This window comes from Mesoplodon mirus (assembly GCF_964341445.2).
Source record: "Mesoplodon mirus genome assembly, chromosome: 8".
NCBI lineage: Eukaryota > Metazoa > Chordata > Mammalia > Artiodactyla > Ziphiidae > Mesoplodon > Mesoplodon mirus.
The window spans coordinates 33237068-33264894 of record NC_138984.1 but is presented as its reverse complement, the minus strand read 5'-3'; the positions used below and the strand labels follow the sequence as shown (position 1 = coordinate 33264894).

At 37.7% G+C, this 27827-nt stretch overlaps 1 protein-coding gene across 2 annotated transcripts in view; it reads left to right on the top strand.

Moving 5' to 3' along the window:
* CYP20A1 (cytochrome P450 family 20 subfamily A member 1) overlaps window positions 1–27827 on the top strand; it is a 74077-nt gene that overhangs the window by 16152 nt on the left and 30098 nt on the right. For both annotated transcript variants that reach the window (XM_082630713.1, XM_082630714.1), the window contains 5 exons: window positions 14080–14247; window positions 18337–18415; window positions 21867–21982; window positions 22812–22866; window positions 25552–25672. In XM_082630713.1, coding sequence (XP_082486839.1) covers window positions 14080–14247; window positions 18337–18415; window positions 21867–21982; window positions 22812–22866; window positions 25552–25672 — 539 coding nt within the window. The remainder of the gene's footprint in view (window positions 1–14079; window positions 14248–18336; window positions 18416–21866; window positions 21983–22811; window positions 22867–25551; window positions 25673–27827) is intronic.

Here is a 27827-nt window from a genome sequence, read left to right as displayed (position 1 = left end):
CAGCATAGGCTGAAAGCATTTCCTCGGTTAGTTGCATAATCAGTAATGATCAGGTACTGTGGGGAGATAGTCACAGTTAAAGTCTCTGATAAGTCACAAGTTGTCCTAATAGGTTTTTAGGATACCATTTGGGTCCTAAATTTGGACCCAAATGGTCCAAATATAGGAATACCATTTATAGGTTTTTTTTTTTTTTTGAACATTTAATATCCCACAGAAGAAAGGTCATCAGAAAACTGACTACCTATCACTTAGAACTGAGGAAATATATACCCTGGATTTCATTTAAAACCCAGCTATGTACAAAAGCTCTTACACGTTATTAAGGAAAAGATACAAGCCCCAGTAGAAAAATGGCGAAAGAAGTGAACATGCAGTACATTGTGGAAAACATGTAAATGGCCATTAAATATTTGAAACTTGCTTAAACCCTACCAATAATTAGAATGAAATAAGCCAATTAAAGCAATGTTGAGTTATTTTTTACCTGTTAGACTGACAGAGGTTTTATAAAATGACAACACTTAGTACGGTCCAAAGTATGGGAAATGGACACTTTGAGATTGCTGGTAAGAGTGTAAGCTGATATAGGCTTTCTCCAGGGCAGCGTGGCCATATAAAGCAAAAGCTTAAAAACTACTTCTTAACTCAGAAATTTCATATCTAAGGAAGTCAAATGGCAATAGATGTATATACAGAGATGGCTGTTGAAGCATTGTTTATTGTAGCAGAAATTGGAAAATACTTAAACGTCCAGTAGTAGAGGATTATTTGAATGATCGTAAATCTGTACAATGGATTAGAATGAAAACATTAAGGTGGCAAAGACATTTATTTCCTGACATGGGGAGATGGTTTGCTAGAGCTAGCACAAACTTGGTGGCTTAAACACAGAAATTTATTGTCTCACAGTTCTGGAGGCTGTTGCCCAAGATCAAGGTGCCAGCAGAGTTGGTTCCTTCTGAGGGCTGTGAGGGAAATCTGTTTTATGCCTCTTTCCTAGCTGCTAGTAGTTAGCTGGTAATCTCTGGTGTTCCTTGGCTTGTAGACTTATCACCCCAATCTCTGCCTTCATGTTTATAATGAGGTATCCCTGTGTGTGTATATGTTTGTGTGTATGTTTCAGTGTCCAAATTTCCCCTTTTTATAAGGACACACTGGTATTGGATTAAGGCCCACCCTAATGTGCACATCTTTAACTGATTATCTGCAAGAACCTATTCCCAAATGAGGTCACATTCACAGGCACTGGGGGTTAGAACTTCAAGATCTTTTTGGGGGGCACAATTCAACCCATAACAGATGGTAAGTGAAAAATAAAACAGTATACAGAACAGTTTGTAGAGTATTAATACATTGTCCAAAGTATACCTTTATGCACACATGTATGTACACATACATGGATACACATACCTATAGAAAAACATGAAAAGCTATATAAAAAATCTTATCAGTAATTACTGCTACTGGGTTGAATTTAGGGTGATTTAAATTAATTTCTATATTTTCATTTATTTTTGTTATTGTTTTCTACATATTAACTTTCTTTTACACTAACCTGTATTACTGTACAAGTCAAAAACAATGAACCACTCAGCTATCAGTGATAGTCTGAATAGTCACTGAATTTTCATTAGGAGCAAAGCTTAATAATTCATTGACTAATTAAAACCAAAATTCAATAAGTTATTTAATTTTCTCTGAGAACAAAGCCTTTTATTCATGGACTTTTTTAGGACTATGTATTTGGTTTCTTTTATTCTTCTGTGGAAGCTGCTAATATGCAGGAGTTGATTTGGGGAGAATGATGTTCCCTGCTGTTGTTTTTGTACTGTTCAGTATTTTTAATCAGATTTTTTTTTCTTTTTTAAAACCCCGAAACTATAAAAGGCCAAATTTTATAAAGAGAAAGCGTTAATAATGTTCAATGACTTTACATATACAGTTATGACACATTATTAGTAAGACAGAATTGAATATTTAAAGAGGTATGTAGTAACTTTTGAGAGAGTTCTTACTCTCTATCAGAAACATAACTTATTTTTTGAGTAGAGGCAGGACAGTCATTATAAAAAAAACGGTTGGTAAACTCACTAAATATTTATTGAGCACCTGCGATTTACCAGACACTGTGCTAGGTACTAGGATTACCAATGTAAAAAGCAGCCCTCAAGAAGGTTTAGGTCTAATGGTTATCAGGTACTGGGTCTTTAACCAAATATTAGAGTGATGCTAATCAAAAGCATTCCTTTTGTTAGATGTTGGAACCAGCCTCAAACTCTGAGTTTCTGACAGCAGACTGCTTATCACTTTGTATTTCTCTCACTCCTCAATCTACTCTTGGCCCACATCCTGACCCTTAATCTTAGAACACCTTCTGTTTTTGAAGTTCATTGATCTGGTTTTACTTTCCATCTTTTTTTTTTTTTTTTTTTTTTTTTGCAGTACGTGGGCCTCTCACTGTTGTGGCCTCTCCCATTGCGGAGCACAGGCTCCGGACGCGCAGGCCCAGCGCCCACAGCTCATGGGCCCAGCCGCTCCGCGGCACGCGGGATCCTCCCGGACCGGGGCACGAATCCACGTTCCCTGCATCGGCAGGTGGACCCTCAACCACTGTGCCACCAGGGAAGCCACCAGGGAAGCCCCTAGTTTCCTTCTCACCCAACATAAACATAGTTGGTTACTCTAAAGATACATTTTTTACCTTCTTCCACATATAGAGGCATAGTGGTTGAGAGCTTGGGCTTGTGATCGAGCTGCCTGGGTTAGAATAGGAATTCTGTGATTTTTGTTGTGTGGCCCTGGGCATGTTACTTATTTTCTGTGACACATTTCCTCATTTGTAAAATGGGGATGATAACAGTTACTTGTCACATACTATTAAGGATTAAATGAACTGACACATTAGTAGGTGCTTCCAAATGGTTTTTCACAGTGGTTTTACCATTTACAGTCCCACACAGCATATGAGAATTCTGCTTTTTCTGCATCCTCACCATTCCTTGGTATTGGTATATGTATAGGGGTATGTCATTGTGATTTTTTTTTTGAATTTTATTATATTTATTTTTTTATACTGAAAGTTCTTATTAGTCATCAATTTTATACACATAAGTGTATACGTGTCAGTCCCAATCACCCAATTCAGCGCACCACCATCCCCACCCCACTGCGGTTTTCCCCCCTTGGTGTCCATACATTTGATCTCTACATCTGTGTCTCAACTTCTGCCCTGCAAACTAGTTGATCTGTACCATATTTCTAGGTTCCACATACATGTGTTAATATATGATATTTGTTTTTCTCTTTCTGACTTACTTCAGTCTGTATGACAGTCTCTAGATCCATCCACGTCTCAACAAATGACCCAGTTTCGTTCCTTTTTATGGCTGAGTAATATTCCATTGTATAAATGTACCACAACTTCTTTATCCATTCGTCTGTCGATGGGCATTTAGGTTGCTTCCATGACCTGGCTACTGTAAATGGTGCTGCAGTGAACACTGGGGTGCGTGTGTCTTTTTGAATTGTAGTTTTCTCAGGGTATATGCCCCGTAGTGGGATTGCTGGGTCATAACGGTAATTCTATTTTTAGTTTTTTAAGGAACCTCCATACTGTTCCCATAGTGGCTGTATCAATGTACATTCCCACCAACAGTGCAATAGGGTTCCCTTTTCTCCACACCCTCTCCAGCATTTGTTGTTTGTAGATTTTCTGATGATGCCCATTCTAACTGGTGTGAGGTGATACCTCATTGTAGTTTTAATTTGCATTTCTCTAATAATTAGTGATGTTGAGCAGCCTTTCATGTGCTTCTTGGCCATCTGTATGTCTTTGTAGAAATGTCTATTTAGGTCTTCTGCCCATTTTTGGATTGGGTTGTTTGTTTCTTTAATATTGAGCTGCATGAGCTTTTTATATATTTTGGAGATTAAACCTTTGTCCGTTGATTCGGTTGCAAATATTTTCTCCTATTCTGAGGCTTGTCTTTTAGTCTTGTTTATGGTTTACTTTGCTGTGCAAAAGCTTTTAAGTTTCATTAGGTCCCACTTGTTTATTTTTGTTTTTATTTCCATTACTCTAGGAGGTGGATCAAAAAAGATCTTGCTGTGATTTATGTCAAAGAGTGTTCTTCCTATGTTTTCCTCTAAGAGTTTTATAGTGTCCAGTCTTACATTTAGGTCTCGAATCCATTTTGAGTTTATTTTTGTGTATAGTGTTATGGAGTGTTCTAACTTCATTCTTTCACATGTAGCTGTCCAGTTTTCCCAGCACCACTTGTTGAAGAGACTCTTTTCTCCATTGTATATCCTTGTGTCCTTTGTCATAGATTATTTAACCATAGGTATGTGGGTTTATCTCTGGGCCTTCTATCTTGTTCCATTGATCTATGTTTCTGTTTCTGTGCCAGTACCATATTGTCTTGATTACTGTAGCTTTGTAGTATAGTCTGAAGTCAGGGAGTCTGATTCCTCCCACTCGGTTTTTTCCTTCAAGACTGCTTTGGCTATTCGGGGTCTTTAGTGTCTCCATACAAATTTTAAGATTTTTTTGTTCTAGTTCCATAAAAAATGCCATTGGTAATTTGATAAGGATTGCATTGAATCTGTAGATTGCTTTGGGTAGTATAGTCATTTTCACAATATTGATTCTTCCAATCCAGGAGCATGTTATATCTCTCTCTGCTGGTATCATCTTTAATTTCTTTCATCAGTGTCTTATAGTTTTCTGCATACAGGTCTTTTGTCTCCCTAGGTAGGTTTATTCCTAGGTATTTTATTCTTTTTGTTGCAGTGGTAAATGGGAGTGTTTCCTTAATTTCTCTTTCAGATTTTTCATCATTAGTGTATAGGAATGCAAGGGATTTCTGTGCATTAATTTTGTATCCTGCAACTTTACCAAATTCATTGATTAGCTCTAGTAGTTTTCTGGTGGCATTTTTAGGATTTTCTATGTATAGTATGTCATCTGCAAACAGTGACACTTTTACTTCTTCTTTTCCTATTTGGATTCCTTTTATTTCTTTTTCTTCTCTGATTGCCGTGGCTAGGACTTCCAAAGCTATGTTGAATAATAGTGGTGAGAGTGGGCAACCTTGTCTTGTTCCTGATCTTAGAGGAAATGCTTTCAGTTTTTCACCACTGAGAATGATGTTTGCTGTGGGTTTGTCATATATGGCCTTTATTCTGTTGAGGTAGTTTCCCTCTATGCCCACTTTCTGGAGAGTTTTTATCATAAATGGGTGTTGAATTTTGTCAAAAGCTTTTTCTGCATCTATTGAGATGGTCATATGGTTTTTATTCTTCAGTTTGTTAATATAGTGTATCACATTTATTGATTTGCGTATATTGAAGAATCCTTGCATCCCTGGGATAAATCCCACTTGATCATGGTGTATGATCCTTTTAATGTGTTGTTGGATTCTGTTTGCTAGTATTTTGTTCAGGGTATTTGCATTTATATTCATCAGTGATATTGGTCTGTAATTTTCTTTTTTTGTGGAATCTTTTTTTTTTTTGGCAGGTAAATTCTTTTTTTTTTTTTAAGAAACTGCTTTTAATTAATTAATTAATTTTTGGTTGTGTTGGGTCTTTGTTTCTGTGCAAGGGCTTTCTCTAGTTGCAGCAAGCGGGGGCCACTCTTAATCGCGGTGCGCGGACCTTTCACTGTCGCGGCCTTTCTTGTTGCGGGGCACAGGCTCCAGACGCGCAGATTCAGTAGTTGTGGCTCACGGGCCTAGTTGCTCTACGGCATATGGGATCTTCCCAGACCAGGGCTCGAGCCCATGTCTCCTGCTCTGGCAGGCAGATTCTCAACCAGTGCGCCACCAGGGAAGCCCTTTTGTGGTATCTTTGTCTGATTTTGGTATCAGGGTAATGGTGGCCTCATAGAATTAGTTTGTTCCTTCCTCCGCAATTTTTTGGAAGAGTTTGAGAAGGATGGGTGTTAGCTCTTCTCTAAATGTTTGATAGAATTCACCTGTGAAGCCATCTGGTCCTGGACTTTTGTTTGTTGGAAGCTTTTTAATTATAGTTTCAATTTCATTACTTGTGATTGGTCTGTTCATATTTTCTATTTCTTCCTGGTTCTTTCTCGGCATGTTGTGCATTTCTAAGAATTTGTCCATTTCTTCCAGGTTGTCCATTTTATTGGCATAGAGTTGCTTGTAGCAGTCTCTTAGGATGCTTTGTATTTCTGCGGTGTCCACTGTAACTTCTCCTTTTTCATTTCTAATTTTATTGATTTGAGCCCTCTCCCTCTTTTTTCTTGATGAGTCTGGCTAAAGGTTTATCAATTTTGTTTATCTTCTCAAAGAATGAGCTTTTAGTTTTATTGATCTTTGCTATTGTTTTCTTTGTTTCTATTTCATTTATTTCTGCTCTGACCTTTACGATTTCTTTCCTTCTGCTGACTTTGGGTTGTTTGTTCTTCTTTCTCTAGTTCCTTTAGGTGTAACGTTAGATTGTTTATTTGTGTTTTTTCTTGTTTCTTGAAGTAAGCTTGTATTGCTATAAACTTCCTTCTTAGAACTGCTTTTGCTGCATCCCATAGGTTTTGGATTGTCGTGTTTTCATTGTAATTTGTCTCTAGGTATTTTTTTATTTCCTCTTTGATTTCTTCAGTGATCTCTTGGTTATTTAGTAATGTAATGTGTTTCTGTTTTTTATGTGTCTTTCCCTGTAATTATTTCTAATCTCATGGCACTGTGGTCAGAAAAGATGCTTGATATGATTTCAGTTTTCTTAAATTTACTGAGGCTTGATTTGTGACCCAAAAAGTGATCTATCCTGGAGAATGTTCTGTGTGCACTTGAGAAGAAAGCGTAATATGCTGTTTTTGGATGGAATGTCCTATAAATATTAATTAAATTCACCTGGTCTATTGTGTCATTTAAAGCTTGTGTTTCCTCATTAATTTTCTGTTTGGATGATCTGTCCATCGAGGTAAGTGAAGTGTTAAAAGTCCCCCACTATTATTGTGTTACTGTCGATTCCTTCTTTTATAGCTGTTAGCAGTTGCCTTATGTATTGAGGTGCTCCTTTGTTGGGTGCATATATATTTATAATTGTTATATCTTCTTGGATTGATCCCTTGATCATTGTGTAGTGTCCTTCCTTGTCTCTTGTAACAGTTTGTATTTTAAAATCTATTTTATCTGATATGAGTATTGCTACTCCAGCTTTCTTTTGATTTCCATTTGCATGGAATATCTTTTTCCATCCCCTCACTTTCAGTCTGTATGTGTCCCTAAGTCTGAAATGGGTCTCTTGTAGACAGCATATATATGGGTATTGCTTTTGTATCCATTCAGCGAGCCTGTGTCTTTTGGTTGGAGCATTTAATCCATTCACGTTTAAGGTAATTATCAATATGTATGTTCCTATTACCATTTTCTTAATTGTTTTGGGTTTGTTTTTGTAGGTCCTTTTCTTCTCTTGTGTTTGCCACTTAAAGTTCTTTTAGCATTTGCTGTAGAGGTGGTTTGGTGGTGCTGAATTCTCTTAGCTTTTGTTTGTGTGTAAAGCTGTTGATTTCTCCATCGAATCTGAATGAGATCCTTGCTGGGTAGAGTAATCTTGGTTGTAGGTTCTTTCCTTTCATTACTTTAAGTATATCATGCCACTCTCTTCTGGCTTGTAGAGTTTCTGCTGAGAAATCAGCTGTTAACCTTATGGGAGTTCTCCTGTATGTTATTTGTCGTTTGTCCCTTGCTGCTTTCAGTAATTTTTCTTTGTCTTTAATTTTTGCTAGTTTGATTACTATGTGTCTCGGCTTGTTTCTCCTTGGGTTTATCCTGCCTGGGACTCTCTGCGCTTACTGGACTTGGGTGGCTATTTCCTTTCCCATGTTAGGGAAGTTTTTGACAATAATCTCTTTAGATATTTTCTCTGGTCCTCTCTCTCTCTCTTCTCCTTCTGGGACCCCTATAATGCAAATGTTGTGTTTAATGTTGTCCCAGAGTCTCTTAGGCTGTCTTCATTTCCTTTTATTCTTTTTTCTTTATTCTGTTCTGCAGCAGTGAATTCCACCATTCTGTCTTCCAGGTCACTTATCCGTTCTTCTGCCTCAGTTATTCTGCTATTGATTCCTTCTAGTGTAGTTTTCATTTCAGTTATTTTATTGTTCATCTCTGTTCTTTAACTCTTTTAGTTCTTTGTTAAACATTTCTTGCATCTTCTTGATCTTTGCCTCCATTCTTTTTCCGGGGTCCTGGACCATCTTCACCATCATTATTCTGAATTCTTTTTCTGGAACGTTGCCTGTCTCCACTTCATTTAGTTGTTTATCTGGGGTTTTATCTTGTTCCTTCATCTGGTACCTAGCCCTCTTCCTTTTCATCCTGTCTGTCTTTCTGTGAATGTGGTTTTTGTTCCACAGGCTGCAGGATTGTAGTTCTTCTTGCTTCTGCTGTCTGCCCTCTGGTGGATGAGGCTATCTAAGAGGCTTGTGCAAGGTCCCTGATGGGAGGGACTTGTCATTATGGTTTTGTTTTGCATTTTCCTGATGGTGAATAAAATTAAGCATTTTTCCATTTGTTTATTGACCAGTTGGATAGTCACTCTGGTGTAGTGCTACTTCAAGTCTTTTGCCCATTTTTCTTTTGGGTTTTCTCTCTTTGTATTGATTTTTAAGAGGTTTTTAAAGATTCTGAATTTAAGAACTTTATTGGGTGCATGTGTGTGTGCATATACTATATATGTGTATATCTCAAGTATCTTCTACTGTGGCTTGAGTTTATATGATCTTAAGCTTGTCTTTTGATGAACAGAGACTAATTTTAGTGTAGTCTAACTTATTTTTTTTGCCTTTATATTTACTGCATTTTAAATCTTACGTGAGAAATCTTTATTTAACTTAATGTTATGAATATATTTGTCTAAGTTTTGTTCTGAGAGTTTTACTGTTTACCTTTCGAACTTAGATCTGTAATCTATTTAGTGTTTATTATTTTGTAAAGAATGAGGAAGGGGGTTAACATTCATTTTTTCCCATATGGTTATCCAGTTGACCCAGCATAAGTTATTGAAAAGATCATCCTTTTTCCACTGTAGTGTAATGTTACCTTTGTCAAAACCAAGTAACTGTGTAGGTCACTTGATGTATGTAAAGTTACCTTTACATATTGTTGACTAGGGAAAAATGTACAATCTATAAGTTGTGAGTTATATTTTATTCAGGGACCTTATGAGAAAAATAACCCAGGAAACAGCCTCTCAGCTGGCTCTGAGGAACTGTTCTGAAGAGGTAAGGGAGGAGCTAGGATATATTCCTATATATTCTGAGAAAAAAAACTGTGTAGTCAAACATCAGAAGACTACTGCTAATGGCAAAAACCAGATATCTCAAATTAGTGATTTTAGTGCTTTTCTATGTATGAGAAGATGTAAGAGTCTGGGCTCATTGAAATTATTCCTTAGATATATATATTAAATATCTAGGGCCAGTATCCTGTTTTTCTCCATTCTGAATCCCTTCAGCGTGCACCATGTCGGGAGGAGGGGCGGCAGTGGCTGATGGCTTGATGGCGGCAACATTTGTTGTTTTCTGGAATGGTAGGCAACATTCTTTGTCCACAATATTATGGAATTTTCCAATCCATGAATATGGAAGAATACCCTCCCACTTTTCGGTCTTTAGCTTTTCTCAATAATTTTTTCTCTTTTCAGTGTAGAGATCTTGTACATCTTTTATTAAATTTACTCATATTTAGTGGTATTTTAAAATGCTATCACAAATGCTACAGTTTTTAAATTTCATTGTTTGTTACGTATATATACAGTTGATTTCTGCGTATTGACCTTGTAGTCATTAACCTTGCCAAATTCCCTTATTAAGTCTAATGGTTTATCATGATATCCGAGATTAGTGACAGTTTTATTCTTTTCCAATCCTAATACCTTTCATTTCTTTTAATGCTTTATTGCCAATTATTCTGTTATACATATATATTTTAAAATATTTATTTAGTTTTGACTGTGTCAGGTCTTAGTTGCGGCACATGGGATCTTCTGTTGTGGTGCGTGGGCTCCTCTCTAATTGTGGCGCACCAGCTCTCTAGTTGTGGTGCACAGGTTCCAGAGTGCGTGGGCTCTGTAGTTGTGACACGCAGGCTTAGTTGCACCGTGGCATGTGAGATCTTAGTTCCCTGACCAGGGATCGAACCCGCATCCCTTGCATTGGAAGGTGAATTCTCAAGCACTGGACCACTAGGGAAGTATCTCTGTTATATTTTTAATGTCATTAGCCTAATTAGTACAGTCTCTCTCTTTTTCTTGATTCATGTTTCTTAAAGCGTTTATCAGTGTGGGTCCAATCAGGAGAGATAAAGCACACAATTACTTAAATAGGGAAAGTTTAATATAAAGAATTATTAACTACAGCAGGGGATTTGGAGTAATGAGAGATTAGCTAGTCAGAAGTAAAGGTAACTAAAGAATACAGGAATAGCTGGTAAAAGGAGCAGTAACCGACTCGAGGGCTGAGACAGAGTGCCCAGGGAAGATCCCGTGCTCCCAGGACCGATACCCAGACTCTGCTGGAGGGGGCACACCTGTGGATGGCAATCTTGAAATCAGATTCTTCCCCTTCCTTAGAGTTTGTTCTTGCAACCTGTTGTGGATTATTGTTGTTCACTTGTTGAGTCTTTTCTAAACGGTTTTTGTAAAGTCTGTATTCTTTGTCATGTGTGGCCACTGAAGCATCTCTTCTGTTAGTTTAATGGTCAGCTGGTGTGTTGACAGATTTTACCTTAAACACTTGAAGCTTACAAAAGAGAATTAAAGAAACTCTCCCAGTGTTTGCAGATTGGCTTTGTGTTGGGGTCCTCCTTTAACACTTATCCAGGCTTTTTACAGCTCTGCCTTTGTTCTCACTTCCTGCTTGTATGGAGCCAGAAGACCCCAGATGTGAAAGCCTAGTCTTCTCAGACCTTTTCTGAGCATGTATCCTGGTCTTGGGCCTGTGCATGACTTTCTTAATTCCCTGGTATTTGCAGAAGCTTTTAAAAGCTCTCATTCCCACATTTATCTCTTCTCCCAACCCCTTCCTTCCCTGGCTCCTTGGTCTTTTCATTGCTTGTCCCAGCTGTTGTTTCATGCCCCAGCTTTTGCAGCCAGTACCTGCACCTTTAAATGTTTTCAGCAGAAGCCACCTAGGAACCTGTCCTAGCTCTGGAAATGCTCCGAGTTGGGCCAAACAAGGGCAGCCTTTGCACCAGTTTTTTTTTTTTTTTTTTTTTTTTTTTTGTGCAGTATGCGGGCCTCTCACTGTTGTGGCCTCTCCCGCTGTGGAGCACAGGCTCCGGACGCGCAGGCTCAGCGGCCATGGCTCACGGGCCTAGCCGCTCCGCAGCATGTGGGATCTTCCTGGACCAGCGCACGAACCCACATCTGCTGCATCGGCAGGTGGACTCTCAACCACTGCGCCCCCAGGGAAGCCCCATGCACCAGTTCTTGATGGGAGTTGCCAGACAGCTTGAGACCCACAGCCACAGTTTTTTGACAGAAATGTCTGTATCACTTCCTAGCAGTTTGCACCAGGAGTATGGGCTGCTCTTCTCTTAGCTGCTGCCTCTCTGGGGTATGGGAGTTATAGGCAGGCTGTTTAAAATGCCACAGTGCTTTCTTACCACAAAGCAACGGCTTCTTTCTTCATCAAGGCTTCCCCTGGTTGTTGTAAGTCTTTGACTGTATTCCAAAGTTTTTCAGGAGTTGATTTTGACAGTTTTTGCCAGCTCATTACTTGCTTTTGGGGAGGATTAGAGTCTTGGGATTCCCTGTCCTCCATTTTCAGTGACCATTTTGATGACCAGTGGTGATGGTGCTTTTAATAGAGCTCTGTTTTCTGCAATGCTGTTGACTTTTGGCTACTGTTGAGCTGGGGAGAGAAGGAAAATGAAATAACCTTAAGTTAAAACACTGAAGACCCCACTATCTTACCAAGGTTTAGTTGTTCCTGTTGAATAGACACTTCTCAGTGGGTACTGGGTTTTGGTTAATTGCCAAAGTGCTGAAATGGTTGATGTTAGTTGTTTAGTTGTTTTGCACGTATTTTCACTGTTTTAGAGGGAGAGTGAGATCACCAAAGTCCTCACTCCACCATTGTGGAAGTCAGTCTGTCTTCTGGAACATTTTTTTTTTTTTTTTTTTTTTTTTGCGGTATGCGGGCCTCTCACTGTTGTGGCCTCTCCCGTTGCGGAGCACAGGCTCCGGATGCGCAGGCCCAGCGGCCATGGCTCACGGGCCCAGCTGCTCCGCGGCATATGGGATCCTCCCAGACCGGGGCACGAACCCGTATCCCCTGCATCGGCAGGCGGACTCTCAACCACTGCGCCACCAGGGAGGCCCTTCTGGAACATTTTGAAAGAGAATTGTAATGGGAAATATTATATAGATATGATAAATTTTCAAAATTATGTTAGTGGCATATGTGTAGATCAGTGAAGTCCTTTACACTGTGACAAAATTTTCATGGAGTTGATATGGGAAATGTAGCTTAAATTTGAGTTCCTAACATGAAAGGGGCTTTATATATTTTACTTCACAAAACCCTCACTGTGTTGTGTGATGTAAGTACAATTATCCCTATCACAGCAACGTGAAAAGTGGGAGGTGTCATGCTTGTTTAACTGTTGAAACGCCTGAACCTTGGAAAAGTCAAGCAAATTGCTCAAAGTCACATTACTTCTAAGTGACAGAGCCAGAAGTAAACCCAAGGTTTTTCTGACTCCAAAGCTTTTGATCTTTTTATTACACATTGTTTTATTTATTTATTTATTTATTTATTTATTTATTTATTTATTTATTTATGTCTGCGTTCGGTCTTTGTTGCTGCAGGTGGGCTTTCTCTAGCTGCGGCAAGTGGGGGCTACTCTTCATTGTGGTGCGCAGGCTTCTCATTGCGGTGGCTTCTCTTGTTGTGGAGCATGCTCTCTAGGTGCACGGGCTTCAGTAGTTGTGGAGTGTGGGCTCAGTAGTTGTGGCGCATGGGCTTAGTTGCTCCACGGCATGTGGGATCTTCCCGGACCAGGGCTTGAACCCGTGTCCCCTGCGTTGGCAGGTGGATTCTTTTTTTTTTTTTTTTTTTTTTCTTTCTTTTTGCGATATGTGGGCCTCTCACTGTTGTGGCCTCTCCCGTTGTGGAGCACAGGCTCCGGATGCGCAGGCCCAGCGGCCATGGCTCACGGGCCCAGCCGCTCCGCGGCATATGGGATCCTCCCGGACCGGGGCACGAACCCGTATCCCCTGCATCGGCAGGCGGACTCTCAACCACTGCGCCACCAGGGAGGCCCGGCAGGTGGATTCTTAATCACTGCGCCACCAGGGAAGTTCCTACACATTGTTTTTTTGTTTGTTTGTTTGTTTGTTTGTTTGTTTTTTTTTGCATTACGTGGGCCTCTCACTGCTGTGGCCTCTCCCGCTGCGGAGCACAGGCTCCGGATGCGCAGGCTCAGCGGCCATGGCTCATGGGCCCAGCCGCTCCGCGGTGTGTGGGATCCTCCCAGACCGGGGCACGAACCCACGTCCCCTGCATCGGCAGGCGGACTCTCAACCACTGCGCCACCAGGGAAGCCCCTACACATTGTTTTTTATTCCACAAGGGATTTGATAAATATTCGTTGGATGAAGGAATGACAGAGAGACTCTGAGAGGTTTCTGTCACTGAAGCATGTCTAGGACTTTTACAGATTCATGTATTTATTGATTGTTTACTATATCACAGCCAGTCTGTGGGGAACCTTTACCATTTTTAATTAGATACTAAGACTTTAATATCTTAATTTCCTTTAGGTTTAAGGTTTTCCCAGCCTTTGAACATTTAACTTATATTTTCTGTTTTCATTGTTGTGGTTGTTTTGTTTTCCAAATCAGCCCTTTGACAGAATCTGGCCCTAAACTATTAGGGATGTAATTATTGGTGGAGCCAGTGTTAGCCTGACAGGTCAGTAAACACCTGAATGTTTTGCTTTGATTAAGGAGTTGAACTGTATACTCTATGAAATGAGTCTACTTGATGGATTTTTCTAAGATTTAGTAGGAGGAAATAGTAAATCATTGTGGTTTTCTGTTTTCTTTCAGCTTTCGGAAGAATTGTTGCATAAATGGCTCTCCTACCCAGAGTCCCAACATGTCCCTCTCTGCCAGCATATGCTTGGCTTTGCAATGAAGTCTGTTACGCAGATGACAATGGGTAGTACATTTGAAGATGAACAAGAAGTCATTCGCTTCCAGAAGAATCATGGCACAGTAAGTCTAGGGCCAAATTTAAAATTATTCTTTCATCAGATTGGATAGTTGAATAATGTAGACTTTGCCTCTTAAGAAGAAGGTTTAAGATTCTGTAGTACAGAATTTCCTTGTTTGGGGCTAAAAACAACAATGCAAGAAGGTTATATGTTGCTCTTTTTTAAAATTACTTTTTTAAGCAGTTACTTTTTAAAAAATTTATGTATATTATTTATTTTTGGCTGCGTTGGGTCTTCATTGCTGCTTGTGGGCTGTCTCTAGTTGAGAGAGCAGGGGCTACTCTTCTCTTCCTGTGGTGCGTGGGCTTCTCCTTGTGGTGGCTCCTCTTGTTCTCTTGTTGAGCACAGGCTTTAGGCGCGTGGGCTTCAGTAGTTGTGGTGCACAGGCTTAGTTGTTCCGTGACATGTGGGATCTTCCCGGACCAGGGATCGAACCCATGTCCCCTGCATTGGTAGGCGGATTCTCGACCACTGCACCACCAGGGAGTCCCTAAGCAGTTACTTTTTGAAATTGAAAAAACGAATGACTAAAAATATTTTCTTTTAATTTGTAGCAAGTATGTCGGGAGTTCCCTGGTGGCCTAACGGTTAGGATTTCAGGCTTTCACTGCCGTGGCCCAGGTTTAATCCCTGGTTGGGGAACTGAGATCCTGCAAGCCACGTGGCGTGGCAAAAAACCCCAAACCAAGTGTGTTATAAAATAATACTAATTTCTAGAATAAGGAGAAAAACCATACTTAATAGAGACTACGTCCTATATAGAAAGAAATTAAAGTTGATGGAATGTTAAAATACTAATGAAATGAATATGATTTGAAGAAAGGTTAATGCAGTTGAAAACAGGTTTACTGTTTGCCTTTTCTGAACTCACATATGGACTTTATTATTCTCTATTTTAATCAGTCTCAACATTATATTTATTTGTTTCAAATCATACTTAAGTCATTTACTTCACTGCATTTTGGATCTCTGAGAAATCCCTTATTTTCTTCAAATCTATAAAAACAGATTAAATAATCAATATAAAGTGTGTAAAACAAAATCACTAGGAACTGTGGCTTAACACTCTGTCACTGTTTAATATTATCCTTTTTCCCTTTAAAATGGTTTTATTACTTGTGTTTGATGATTGAAAAATATACATTTCTTAGAAAATGTTCACATGTTCAGGAGCGTAAAAATAAAAGTGGAAAAATCACTCTAATTCCCCTTCCTAGAGTAAACTACTCAGGTTACCCAGCTAAGACAAATTGGCTAAGGAATTCCTAAAATGTTTTCATATTTTAACGAAGAATCAATTTTTGACTCAGTTGTTGATATCTGATTTTTTTCATGTTGATGAGACAGCAATTTTAAAATGGGACCTCCACTATTATTTCCAGAATTTTATTCCAAGCTGCTGATACGTATTCCTATTCTGGGTATTTTTATGCTGCCATTTTCTTTACCTTTCTTTCCTTCGAATTTCAAAGTAGAAATAATAATTTCAAACTTATAGAAAAGTTGCAGCTAGTACTAGGAACTCCCATAATATCCTTCACCCAGGTTCACCAGTTGTTTACATTTTGCCCCATTTGCTTTTGTCATTCATTCTCTGTCTATCCATGCATCCATCATCCATTCATCCATTCCACCTCTCCTTACCCAAACCATTTGAGAGTAAAGTAGACATTTTGCTTCTTTCCCCCTAAATACTTCAGTCTATATATCCTAAAAACAAGGATATTCTCTCATATAGCAACAACATAGTTGTCAAACTTGGGAAATTTAGCATTCATACCATACTTTTATTCAGAGCCCATATTCAGATTTCTTTACTTTTAGTGGTCAAACCTCTTTAATGTGAAACAGTTTCTCAGCTATTCTTTGTTTCTTGACCTTGACATTTTTTTTTAAGTACAGGATAATTATTTTGTAGACTGTCCCTCATTTGGGTTTGACTAGATTCAAATTACATATTTTTCGGTGTGACTAGATTCAAATTATATATTTTTTGGAAGCAATCTGGTATTTTCTTAACATTACTGGAAGTTGTCAAAGGAAAGTTTTCAGACCATAAACATGACTTAAAATCCTGCCTTAAATGATCTTTAATTTCTGAGACACCCCGGGGCTGCTGTTGTCCAGCCATGCCACCAGGAGCACTAACCAGGTTGTGAATGCAGAGGCAGTGACAGCTGCACCATGACTGTTGCTTGGCTGACAGCACTCGGGAGATGTCGTCAGTCATAAGATGCATACCGATTTCACAGGCGTTAACGTGAAAAATGTTCACCTCACACCCAACTGCATACTGTTTCTGAACTGCCCTCCAAAAACATTGTCCCAGTTATTTTCCCACCAGCATTAGCGTGCTCTTTCCTTGTGCTTTTGACATTTAGAGTTATGCGTCTTTTAAATATTTGCCTATCTTGTAAGTAAAAAATGATTTTTTATGATTAAAATTTATAGTTTTATTGTTTGTGAGGTTAAACATTGTTTAATATTTTTGCTGAACAACTTGTGTTTCATCTTTTGTGGGATGCTTTCTCATGTCCTTCACCCATATTTCTATCAATGTGTTTCTTTTTCTTACTAATCTGTAAGAGCTTTTTATTTTTATCTCAATTTTCATTTGCTTTTACTTTTATTTACAGTGCTTTAAATTATTTATTTATTTATTTATTTTTTAAAGATTTTTTTTTTGATGTGGACCATTTTAAAAGTCTTTACTGAATCTGTTATAATATTGCTTCTGTTTTATGTTTTGGTTTTTTTGGCTGCGAGGCATGTGGGATCTTAGCTCCCTGACCAGGAATCGAACCTGCACTCTCTTTATTGGAAGTCAAAGTGTTAACCACTGGACCACCAGGGAAATCCCCTATAGTGTTTTTTTTTTTTTTTTTCTTTTTTTCCCCCCGGTACGTGGGCCTCTCACTGTTGTGGCATCTCCCGTTGTGGAGCACAGGCTCCGGAGACGCAAGCTCAGCAGCCATGGCTCATGGGGGCCCAGCCGCTCAGCGGCATGTGGGATCTTCCCGGACCAGGGCACGAACCCATGTCCCCTTCATTGGCAGGCGGATTCTTAACCACTGCGCCACCAGGGAAGCCCTACAGTACTTTTAATAGTTTAATTTTTCACATTTAAATAATCTGAAAGGCATATCTTTGTAAGATAAGACTTGAGGGCTCTTAACTCTATTAATAATTTTTAGGGGCTTCCCTGGTGGTGCAGTGGTTAAGAATCCGCCTGCCAATGCAGGGGACACGGGTTCGAGCCCTGGTCCGGGAAGATCCCACATGCTGTGGAGCAACTAAGCCTGTGCACCACAACTACTGAGCCTGTGCTCTAGAGCCCACGAGCCACAACTACGGAGCCCTTGCGCCTAGAGCCCGTGCTCCGCAATAAGAGAAGCCACTGCAATGAGAAGCCCGCACTCCACAACGAAGAGTAGCCCCCGCTTGCCGCAACTAGAGAAAGCCCGCGTGCAGCAATGAAGACCCAATGCAGCCAAAAATAAATAAATAAATAAAAATTTAAAAAAAATAATTTTTAAAATATTTAGCATTGATTAATAAGTGTTTTGTCCTTTCCCAGGTTCTTTCAGAACTTTTGAATTATAAACAATTTTTTAAGGGCTAATTATCCAATTTTGAAATAATTGGAAACCTATTCTGTTGTTTACCCTCTACTAATTTTTAACCTTTTTCTGGATCTCAGCCAAAGCTTATCAGTATTGCAGGTGAAGTAAAAATTTGGAATTCCGGATGAATTTTACTTATCCACTGGTACCATTATAATAAAAAATTGAGAATTGATTCTACTGCAATGTTCTTTTCCTCCCTGTGCATATACTTCTTTGAAAGGAAGCGAACTTTTGACTTTCTAATTATAATTAGTTTGGAAGTACTTTGAATGAAATTATTAAAATATATTTGTGCCCTATCCTTAAAGACTATGGAGTAAATGATTATGCAGCCCACTTGAAAGGGAGAGTTTAACTAACAGTTCTGTTGGTGAGACAGAGGTTCTCCAGCTGTTAGCTTAGATTGCTTGATATTATTTGGAAAATTTACATATTAGGTAATAGATATGTTTTCCTATTTTCAGGTTTGGTCGGAGATTGGAAAAGGCTTTCTAGATGGATCACTTGATAAAAGTACAACTCGGAAAAAACAATATGAAGATGGTAAGTTTTACCACTATTAATTTTTTGTAAGGACTAAGGGAAATGTGCCCTAATTTTAATAGGGCTATGTCTGATTTATGAACTTACAGGTCATGTATATTTTCTTCCTTTATGTTTTTTTCCTACATTTCCTATTGTGAAAGTTTTTCTTAAAAGAAAGGAAAAAGCAGTGAATTAGTAAATAAACTCTAGCACTCACTGCAGAATGAGGGTGCTGGAGAGCTGGTATAGCCTACAGGATTAATGGAAAGTGTCAGGGTACAATCTTGGGAAAGTAATTTAAAAATACATGTTAAGAGTCATAAATAATGAGTGAAATTATCTAAAATAAGAAAATATTCATGAGTTTTTTTGTAGTGCTATTTCTACAAGTAAAAAACCCCCAAAAAACTAAATATCCAACAATATAGGAATTTCTAAGGAAATAATATCAACATGATAAATCTGTAAGAAATGTAGCAACATAAAAAAATTGTTGGCCGTTATAACATTGAGTAAAGATATTTTCAAAACTATTTAGCGTTGGTTACAACTTTATAAAATCTACACAGAAAAATAGCAATTTTAATTTAAGATGGCCCCCCAACATGTGCTCCCCCTTTTTCTTTTGTATTATATTTTCTGTCAGTAATTTAATGATTGTAATCCTTTAATACCTTTATTCTGAGCTGCTGCAATTTCTGTTTTGGAAGTAAGCAGGGCAAATTAAAATACATAGGCTGCATTGGAATAATGGATTATTTTTCATGGATAATAGTATTGCTTCCCAAGATTCTCTTCCTTTATTCTTTCAACAAATATTTATTGAGGCCTCTATGTGCTAGGCACTATTCTATGTATGTATAGGAGACAAAAAATCCCTGTCCTTGTGGGGTTTACCATTCTGGTGATTCCTTCAGTGTCCAGCGTAAGTCTAGAAAAGCCAATTTAATGGACACATTTTCTGCTATCTGCTAGTCTACCATTCTGACTATCTTGATGGATGCATTTGGATTAATTACCCTTAATAAAAAATGTATTTTACAAATATTGGTTTTAATTAATACAAAAGGAAAATTAATAATTTATATTCTTTGATTCTAAATAAAAGTAGATTGTCTAGTATGATATGCTCCTTGAACTGTAACATGGGCATAGATCAGATTTGAGCTTTTATTGAAAATGATTATGTTTTGGTATTTATATGAGTGGGAACTCATGGCTGGGTCACTCCTCTGTTTAAGTGAGTAATTCTCAACCTGGTCTGTACATTAGAATCACTTTGGGAACTTAGAACAAAACAAAAAATATTGAAGATCAGGCCCCACCCTAAATCAGTTTATTCAGAATATGGGATAGAGGTGCTTTGGATGTCAGATCTTTTTTTATAAAAGCTCTTCAGATTATCCTCATGTACTTGTAGGTTTGAGAATGTACAGCAGTAGTTCCCAAACTTTGCTACACATTGAATCTTTTAAACTTTTTTGAAGCTTGGCTTTTGCTCCTGAACATTCAGATTTAATTGGTATGAGGTGTGGTTTATATTTTATGATTTTTTTTAAAAAAGCTTCCTAGGTGATTGTAATGTAAGCAAAGTTTGTGAACCATTGCAGTACAGTGTTGACAATTTCTCATTTTAATCACTAACGTGTTACTAGACTCCTTCAATTCTATAAATAATGAAGATCTAGAATATCCTGGTATATTTTTTGTCCTGGGGAGGTGTCAGTGAACAAAACAAACAAAAATTCCTCTCCTTGTGGCACCACATTCTAGTGGGAAGAGACAGATGAGAATCTGAATAAGTAAACTGAATAGTGTGTTAAAAGATGAAAGTTGCTATGGAGAAAATTAAATCAGGAAGAGGGATAGGAAGTGCTAGGGGTGGGGAGATTATTAGGAAAGGCCTCACCAAGATTAGGTGACTTGAGCAAACACTTGCAAGAGATAAGGAAACCAGTCCAGGCAGTTCATGTGTATATCCACAACAAGTAGTTGCAAAATCCTTGAGGTAGGATTCTTCCTGATATATTTGAGGTACATCAGGGAGCTGTATGCCTGGAGTGAAATGAGTCAGAAGAAAAATAGAAGGAAATGAGACCAGAAAGATTGGGGGGATGGAACAGATTTTGTCTGGCTTAGGTATGACTAGGTTGCTACTATGAGATAGGAAGAAGCCACTGGAAGATTTTGAGCAGAATTATGAATCTGAGTTATATTTTGAAAGGATCACTCTGGCTGCTGTCATAAAGGGGCTCAGAGCAGAAGCAGGGAGACTAATTAGGGGGCTACTGCAATGAGCCAGGCAAGAAAAATAATGTGGCTTGGACTAGGTGGCGGGTAGCAGAAAATATAAAAATTTTTTAAAAAGAGTAAGAGAGATTAATTCTGTATTTTGAAGGTTAGAGCCACCAACATTGACTGCCAGATTAGATATGGGGTATAAGAGAGAAGGAGACACCAGAGTTTTAGGCCTGAGTCACTGGAAAATGAAATTAATAGGAAATAAGATGGGACAGACTGTAGAAAGATCCAGTTTTGAGGTGAAAGATCATGGCTTCAGTTTTGGATATGTTTATGTTTAGTATGCTTCAGACGTCGAAGTGGAGATGTTGAGTTGATTGTCAGATATATGAAACTGAAGTTCAGGGGAAAGAGATCCTAAATGGAAATATAAATTTGGAAGTGTTCAGTACATAGATTGTATTTAAAGCTTTGAGAATGGTGATCACCAAGGTAATGAATATAAATAGATAAAGAGGAGAGGTCAAAGAGAAGAGATCCCTGACCTTGGGCATTCCGTCATTAAGAAATTTGAGAGGTGAGAAGGAATTGACAAAGGATACTGAGAATGAACTGGCAGTAAAGTGGGAGGAAAGTGTGGAGTCCAGGAGAGTGTGGAATCCTAGGAGCCAAATGAAAAAGTGCTTCCTACAGAGTAAGTGACCAGCATCAGATGCTATGATAGGTCAGGTAAGATGGGGCCTGAGAAATCTGTGGATAATTTTGATAGTTGGGTTAATCTTCCAAGTGTCAGAAATTTACTTTTCTGATTATTTCACATCTGTTTCAGTCTCTAAATGAGTGATGCCTGATTTGGGAGAACAATAGAGTTAAGAAGACAGAATTTAGAAGGAAGGTGAATAATACCAGGGGAGGGATATATGTGTAAAAGGCCTCTAAGGGGCTAACATTGTTCTATTTCTCAACCTGGGTGTTTGCTTTACAGTTGTTTGTTAAATTGTGCGTGTATGTTTTATGCACTTTTTGGTGTATGTGTTAAATTTAGCAAAAAGAAGAAAAAGGTAAGTAGATGAGTTTAATCATAAATTAGCTTTTAAAGCATTATTGGTTACTACTTTTAACTTTGAAAGTTTTATTCTGCACATAGGAACATTGTAGAGATACAGATAAATGTTCAGTCCTCACAAATGCTTATATTCTAAAATCTTTTTTGTTTTTCTTCTCTAAGCCCTTATGCAACTGGAATCTATTTTAAAGAAAATCATAAAAGAACGAAAAGGAAGGAATTTCAGTGAACATATTTTCATTGACTCCTTAGTACAGGGGGACCTTAATGACCAACAGGTGATGTAATTGTTAAATGTTTATCAAACAAAAGATAATCAGACATGTATAGAGTGTGCTTTTTATCCACTTTAACCCAGATGCCCTCCTAGAATTCAATGGCTTTTTTCTTTTTTATTGTACATCATCCATAAATAGTATTTAGTCTCCTGTTATTCAGTTCTTTGAAGCAGCTATATAGTATTAATATTTGAGTAAGCAAATATCGAACCAAAGTTCTCTGACTGTAAAAGAGGAGGACTTGGATAAGCCTGTACTGACTCAGCTGCTCTGCCTACATGACCAGGTGTGGCAGCTTGGCTTGTTCCCAGTGTGTGTCTGTCACCCCAGCGCACCACTGGGACATTGTGTGTTTGCGGTGTTGTCAGGCAAAGGACAGGAGTGGAGCTGTTAACTGCCACACCTACCTGTTCAGTGTAGGAATCTTCTGCCCTACTCTATGCATGCAAGTCCTCATAGACAAAAGCGGTTTTCTGGGTGTGTGTGGGTGCAGAAATTCTATCAGGATCCAGGACAGTGGCAGGCTCTTCACTGTTCCTGAGTCTTCGTTGCTGCTCTAGGCCAAGCTAGAATGATAGCACTGAACCAGTTTGTTTGATGTATCATGAGCCAGTAATATTACTGGGTAAGTGTTCACTGTATCACAAATGCAGTGCAGTGTTTCAGTTGGTTTTTTCATTATATAGATTTTCTTTAAGTGAAAACCTCATAAAGAAATAACATGTTTTCCCTTTCCTTAACTCCCATTTTGTACTCTAGGTGATTTTACTAGGGCCTAATATAGGCCACCTTACATTTCACACTTTCTAAACTTAGTTTTGTTTCCTAGATCCTAGAAGACAGTATGATATTTTCTCTGGCCAGTTGCATAATAACTGCAAAATGTAAGTATAAATTGATTTGTTTGAGATAGGTTATAAAATATATAAGGATAAAGCTATTCTAAACTAAAGGAAACACTGTTTGCAAGACCTCTTTATAACTTCCCTTTGTTCTTCTTTTTTTATTCTTGTTTGAAAGGCTTGATTCACACAGGCACCTTTTTGTTTTTTTTTTGAAACCCCAGATGCTCTGTGCCACCTCTGAACATTGCCATAAATTTCTTGACACAGTTTATGGATTGTGAATTCTAGTTAGTGCCCAGCCAGAGCTGTGAGCTTTTCAATTTCCTGCTGTGGCTTTTCACTTTGTCTTCAATCTAGTCTGCTATTATTAAGACCTACCAACAGAGGATATAGGCCACAGAAATCATGATTTAAAAAGAACTCTTCTCTTGGTGGAATTGAAGGTGATTATTATTTAAAATTCTAAAATGGGTGATATATTTCTAGTTTCCTTACTGGTTTTTAGCTTATCAGACTACCATTTGTTTATACAGTATTTGTAAAAATTTGTATATCCGTAAAAATATACTGACATAAAATGCTAAAGGAGGTATTAAAACATCAGTTTAAAATCTAAAGAATTTATGTTAACTTGAAGGATTTCATTCACAACTCTTTCTGTTTAAGAAAATTTTAAAAAGGATGAGTATAAATGTATACTTCCTGTATTTCTTCTTTGTAAAATTTTTGATATCTAGACATGTCCAGATATTATAGATTAAATGGAATTTAGGTAAGCATGTGTCAAAAATAATGTATCAAACCTTTTAAATACTTGTTTAAAATTTTATTACATTAAAATATATCTTTGCTAAAGACCTTCAAAAAATCTGCATCAGTTATACTCTGGATACCATAAAAAGTGACCATTTCCAAGGTTGATTTAATATTTTAATCTTTTTTGCAGTTTTTAGGGGGAATTTTCAGAATATTGCTATTTCTTTGCATGTGGGTTGGTTATTTTTTAAGGCACCTCTGAAATTTTGAGAGTCAAGATCGGCAGGAAACCTTAATTAAAGTCCCTCCTCTGTGACTTAGCAAGTCTTAGCCTAGAGCAAGATACTGAACTCTGCATTTCTTTCCTTTTCTAAAATAAGGGTGACCTCCAAGGTATCTTTCAACTATAAAATGGTGTCTTGATTCAATAGTATAATTAAAGAACATTAAGTGGCTTAAAATCCCATTTTAAAGCTATCCCCTCTGTCATACTCTTTAATAGAGTTGTACAAAAGAACCAATGTTTGAGGTTATTAAGCGTATACAGTTAAATTAATTTTAAGTGATAATCTAGTCCATCAGTGTATATGAGTGCCTACTGTACGCAAATCCTTGTGCTAAATCTTTCAATATTATATATTACTACATATTGTTGTAAAATTGCATACATGTACATATTGTACACTGTCCGTGTAAGTTTTCATATCACTTGTGAAATAGAAATTCTGCAGTTCACTCAAAAGCCATAATAAAGAAACATATGTAGGAAAAAGTTAAGGTCCGCTACTCCTATGCGTTTTATGAACTCTGGGTGTGAGTAAATTATCAAAGTAATTGAGCATGAGGTAGCTGTTGATTTTATTGATAATAATATTTAGTGCAGAAAGTGAATTATGTATTTTCCAGGCATTGGAATTGGATGATAAGTGACTTAGGTGAACATTTAAAAATATTAACTTTGAGATAAATTTAAGCCAGCCCTTTAGCTCAGGGAAGAGATAATTAATAAGCGGAAGTAGAAATTATTAAATGCCTTTTAAGAAGTACTTGACATAGAAAAAGTAGAGCTGTACATAGAGTCATATCAAGCATAGTCTAGGGAAAGAGATGTTATGTGTCTGGATGGTTCCATTTGAACAGTTGTAATCCCAGTGGATTCCTAAAGGGAATATAACTACTCTGTTTCCTCTGTTTTATGTTCATCATGTAATTAATTTTCTTACCTTTTGATTTCCCCAGTGATTATAATCCATAGCCATTTTAAGCAAAAGTAAGCCATAAGCTAGTGATCTTCCAGTGTTGGTGTTCATAAAAATAATTGTGGTATTTGTTAGAAATATAGATCCCTGGACCACACCCTAAACCTACTGAGTCAGGATCTGTGGATGGTGGGGTTGTGCCATCAGCCACCTCCCAGAAGAGTTTTGAGAACCACTGTCCTAAGCAATAATCAGTCTCAGTTCTTGAACCAGTGTATCTACCTTTACAAGTAAAAATTTAGAGTAATGATTTGTAGGTAAATCTCCTGCTACTTTGATTTGTATGAATCATTTAATTAAAGCTCCTGAGGAAATTGATAAATCAATTTTTTGCTTTTACGAGGTCGATTGAACCAAGCAGTTCATCACAGTTATCAACATTTAACACTTCCCCAGATGTGAAGTTTATTTATTATCATTACTATTTTATCTAAGGTAAAATGTATTAAGTGCCTTTGATTACTTGCCAGTTTTAAGAAAGAAATCTAGATTTCACTATCTCTTTTTGGGAATATTCTGTAAATATTCATGTTCTGTTCAATGAAGTACAAATCTTGTGAACAATCTTGTTTTATCTTTTGGTAGCATTTACGTATCTTCTGTATCAGAAAAAAAGGAAAATATCAAAACATAATAAATTTGTTTCTTATTCTGCACCCAAACTATGAATTAGCTGCTTTCATTGTTATTAATATAAATTTTCGCTTAGTGTGTACCTGGGCAGTCTGTTTTTTAACCACCTATGAAGAAGTTCAGAAAAAACTATATGAAGAGATAGACCAAGTTTTTGGGAAGGGACCTGTAACTCCAGAGAAAATTGAGGAGCTCAGGTAAGAACACAATAAAAGGAAAGAGGAGATCTTTAAAGGGTAAATTTGAATCGGTTTATCTAATTTAAAGCTAATGCTAATATCTAGGAGAGCTATATATTTTTACAGGACTTAAAGTATTTACATACAGATTTTAATGGATAACTTAACTTGCTTTTTAAAATCTTAAGGTACTTTTGGGAAACCTTTACATGAGCCTGTATAAAATAGTATCAGTGATATCTAATAAGTGGAACATCCACACCTTGTTGGTACAAATGCAGAATGGTACAGTTCTGTTAGAAAACAGTGTGGCAGGATCTTATGAAGTTAAACATACCATATGACCCAGCAGTTTTCCTAGGCATTTACCCGAGAGAAATGAAAACATATGTCCACACAGAGACCTGTATGCAAACATTTATAGTAATACTATTTATAATAGCAAAAACTGGAAGTAGTCCAAATGTTCATCAGCTGGTAAATAGATAAATTGTGTTATATCCATACAAGGAAATGTTACCAAGTAATGAAAAGTAACACAATATCAATACACACAACAACACGGATAAATCTCTTTATGCTAAGTAAAAAAAAATCAAACACAAAAACTGCCTATGATACGTTTCATTTAGGTGAAATTCTAGAAAAAGCAAAACTTGTGATAGAAAGTAGATCAGTGGTTGTCTGGGGCCAGAAATGGGGAGGGGGTCAATTACAAAGGAGCACAAGGAAAGTTTTTCAGGGTGAGGGAAATGCTCTATATCTTTTTTGTGGTTGTGTTCACACAATTATATACAATTACTAAAATTCATCAAACTGTACAGGTAAAATAGATACTTTTTCTTCTTTTTTTTTTTACGGTACGGGCCTCTCACTGTTGTGGCCTCTCCCGTTGCGGAGCACAGGCTCCGGACGCGCAGGCTCAGCGGCCATGGCTTACAGGGCCTAGCCGCTCCGCAGCATGTGGGATCTTCCCGGACCGGGGCGTGAACCCGTCACCCCTGCATAAGCAGGCGGACTCTCAACCACTGCACCACCAGGGAAGCCCCTAGATACTTTTTTTTATATGTAAGTGATACCTTAATTTAAAAGATTTTAAAAAATAACAGCTGTGACTTCTTAGGGGGTTGGAAGTCTGAGACTGGGCAGCAAGCAACCTTACCTTGGATAATCTTTCAACTATAGAAAAGAAGATAGGGATACAGCCATTGGAAAGAACTCAAAGCTATGGGTTTCACAGGGAGACTTTTGTTACCAATTCTTTAAAATGTAGGAAGCTTTATTTATTACAATTAAAAAAGTAATACATACTTGTTTTTTTTAATTTTTTTTTTATTTTTTAACATCTTTATTGGAGTATAATTGCTTTACAATGGTGTGTTAGTTTCTGCTTTATAACAAAGTGAATCAGCTATACATATATCCCCATATCTCTTCCCTCTTACATCTCCTTCCCTCCCACATACTTGTTTTTTGAAGTTTTTATAATACAGAAGTGTATGAAGTGGAAGGTGAGTGTCCTTTGTAAAAGAGATAATAATTGTTAACTATCTGTATTGTTTTTCCAGATTTTTTCTATGCATATATACATATGTATTTAACACAAAACAATTAAAACCATTTAAAAATACAAAACATGTAACTCTTCCGTAAATTCCATGTTTTCTCTAAATGTGCTGTGGACAGTGTTCCTATACGTAGTAACTCCACATCCAGTCAGTGACTAAGTTCTGTTGATTTACTTTCCAAACAACATTTAGTTGGAAGTTTAGTTTTAGTTCTTTCCATTGCCCCCACTGCCTAGAGCACCATCAGCTTGTCTGGGATATTTCAGCAGCCTTGGATCTGCTTCCCTCCTATGCATTCTCCAGATTGCTATTGGAGCCTGTGACTGTACACTGTCATCACTTCAGCTACTTTAAAAATACACATAACCTGTGACCAATCCCAAACCAACAATCTCTGGGCATCAGAAAATTTCAGAAGCTTCTCAGGTGATTCTAATGTGTAGCCAAAGTTGAGAATCACTGTGCTAGTCATCTTTCTATATCTGGGGAGTCATATCTGATCAGACTCCCCGACTTAACATCCTTCAGTGACTTCTGGTTGCCCTTAACATAAAATTTAAACTCACCAGCTTAGCTTATAAGGCATTTCAGGAACTAGGCCTTGC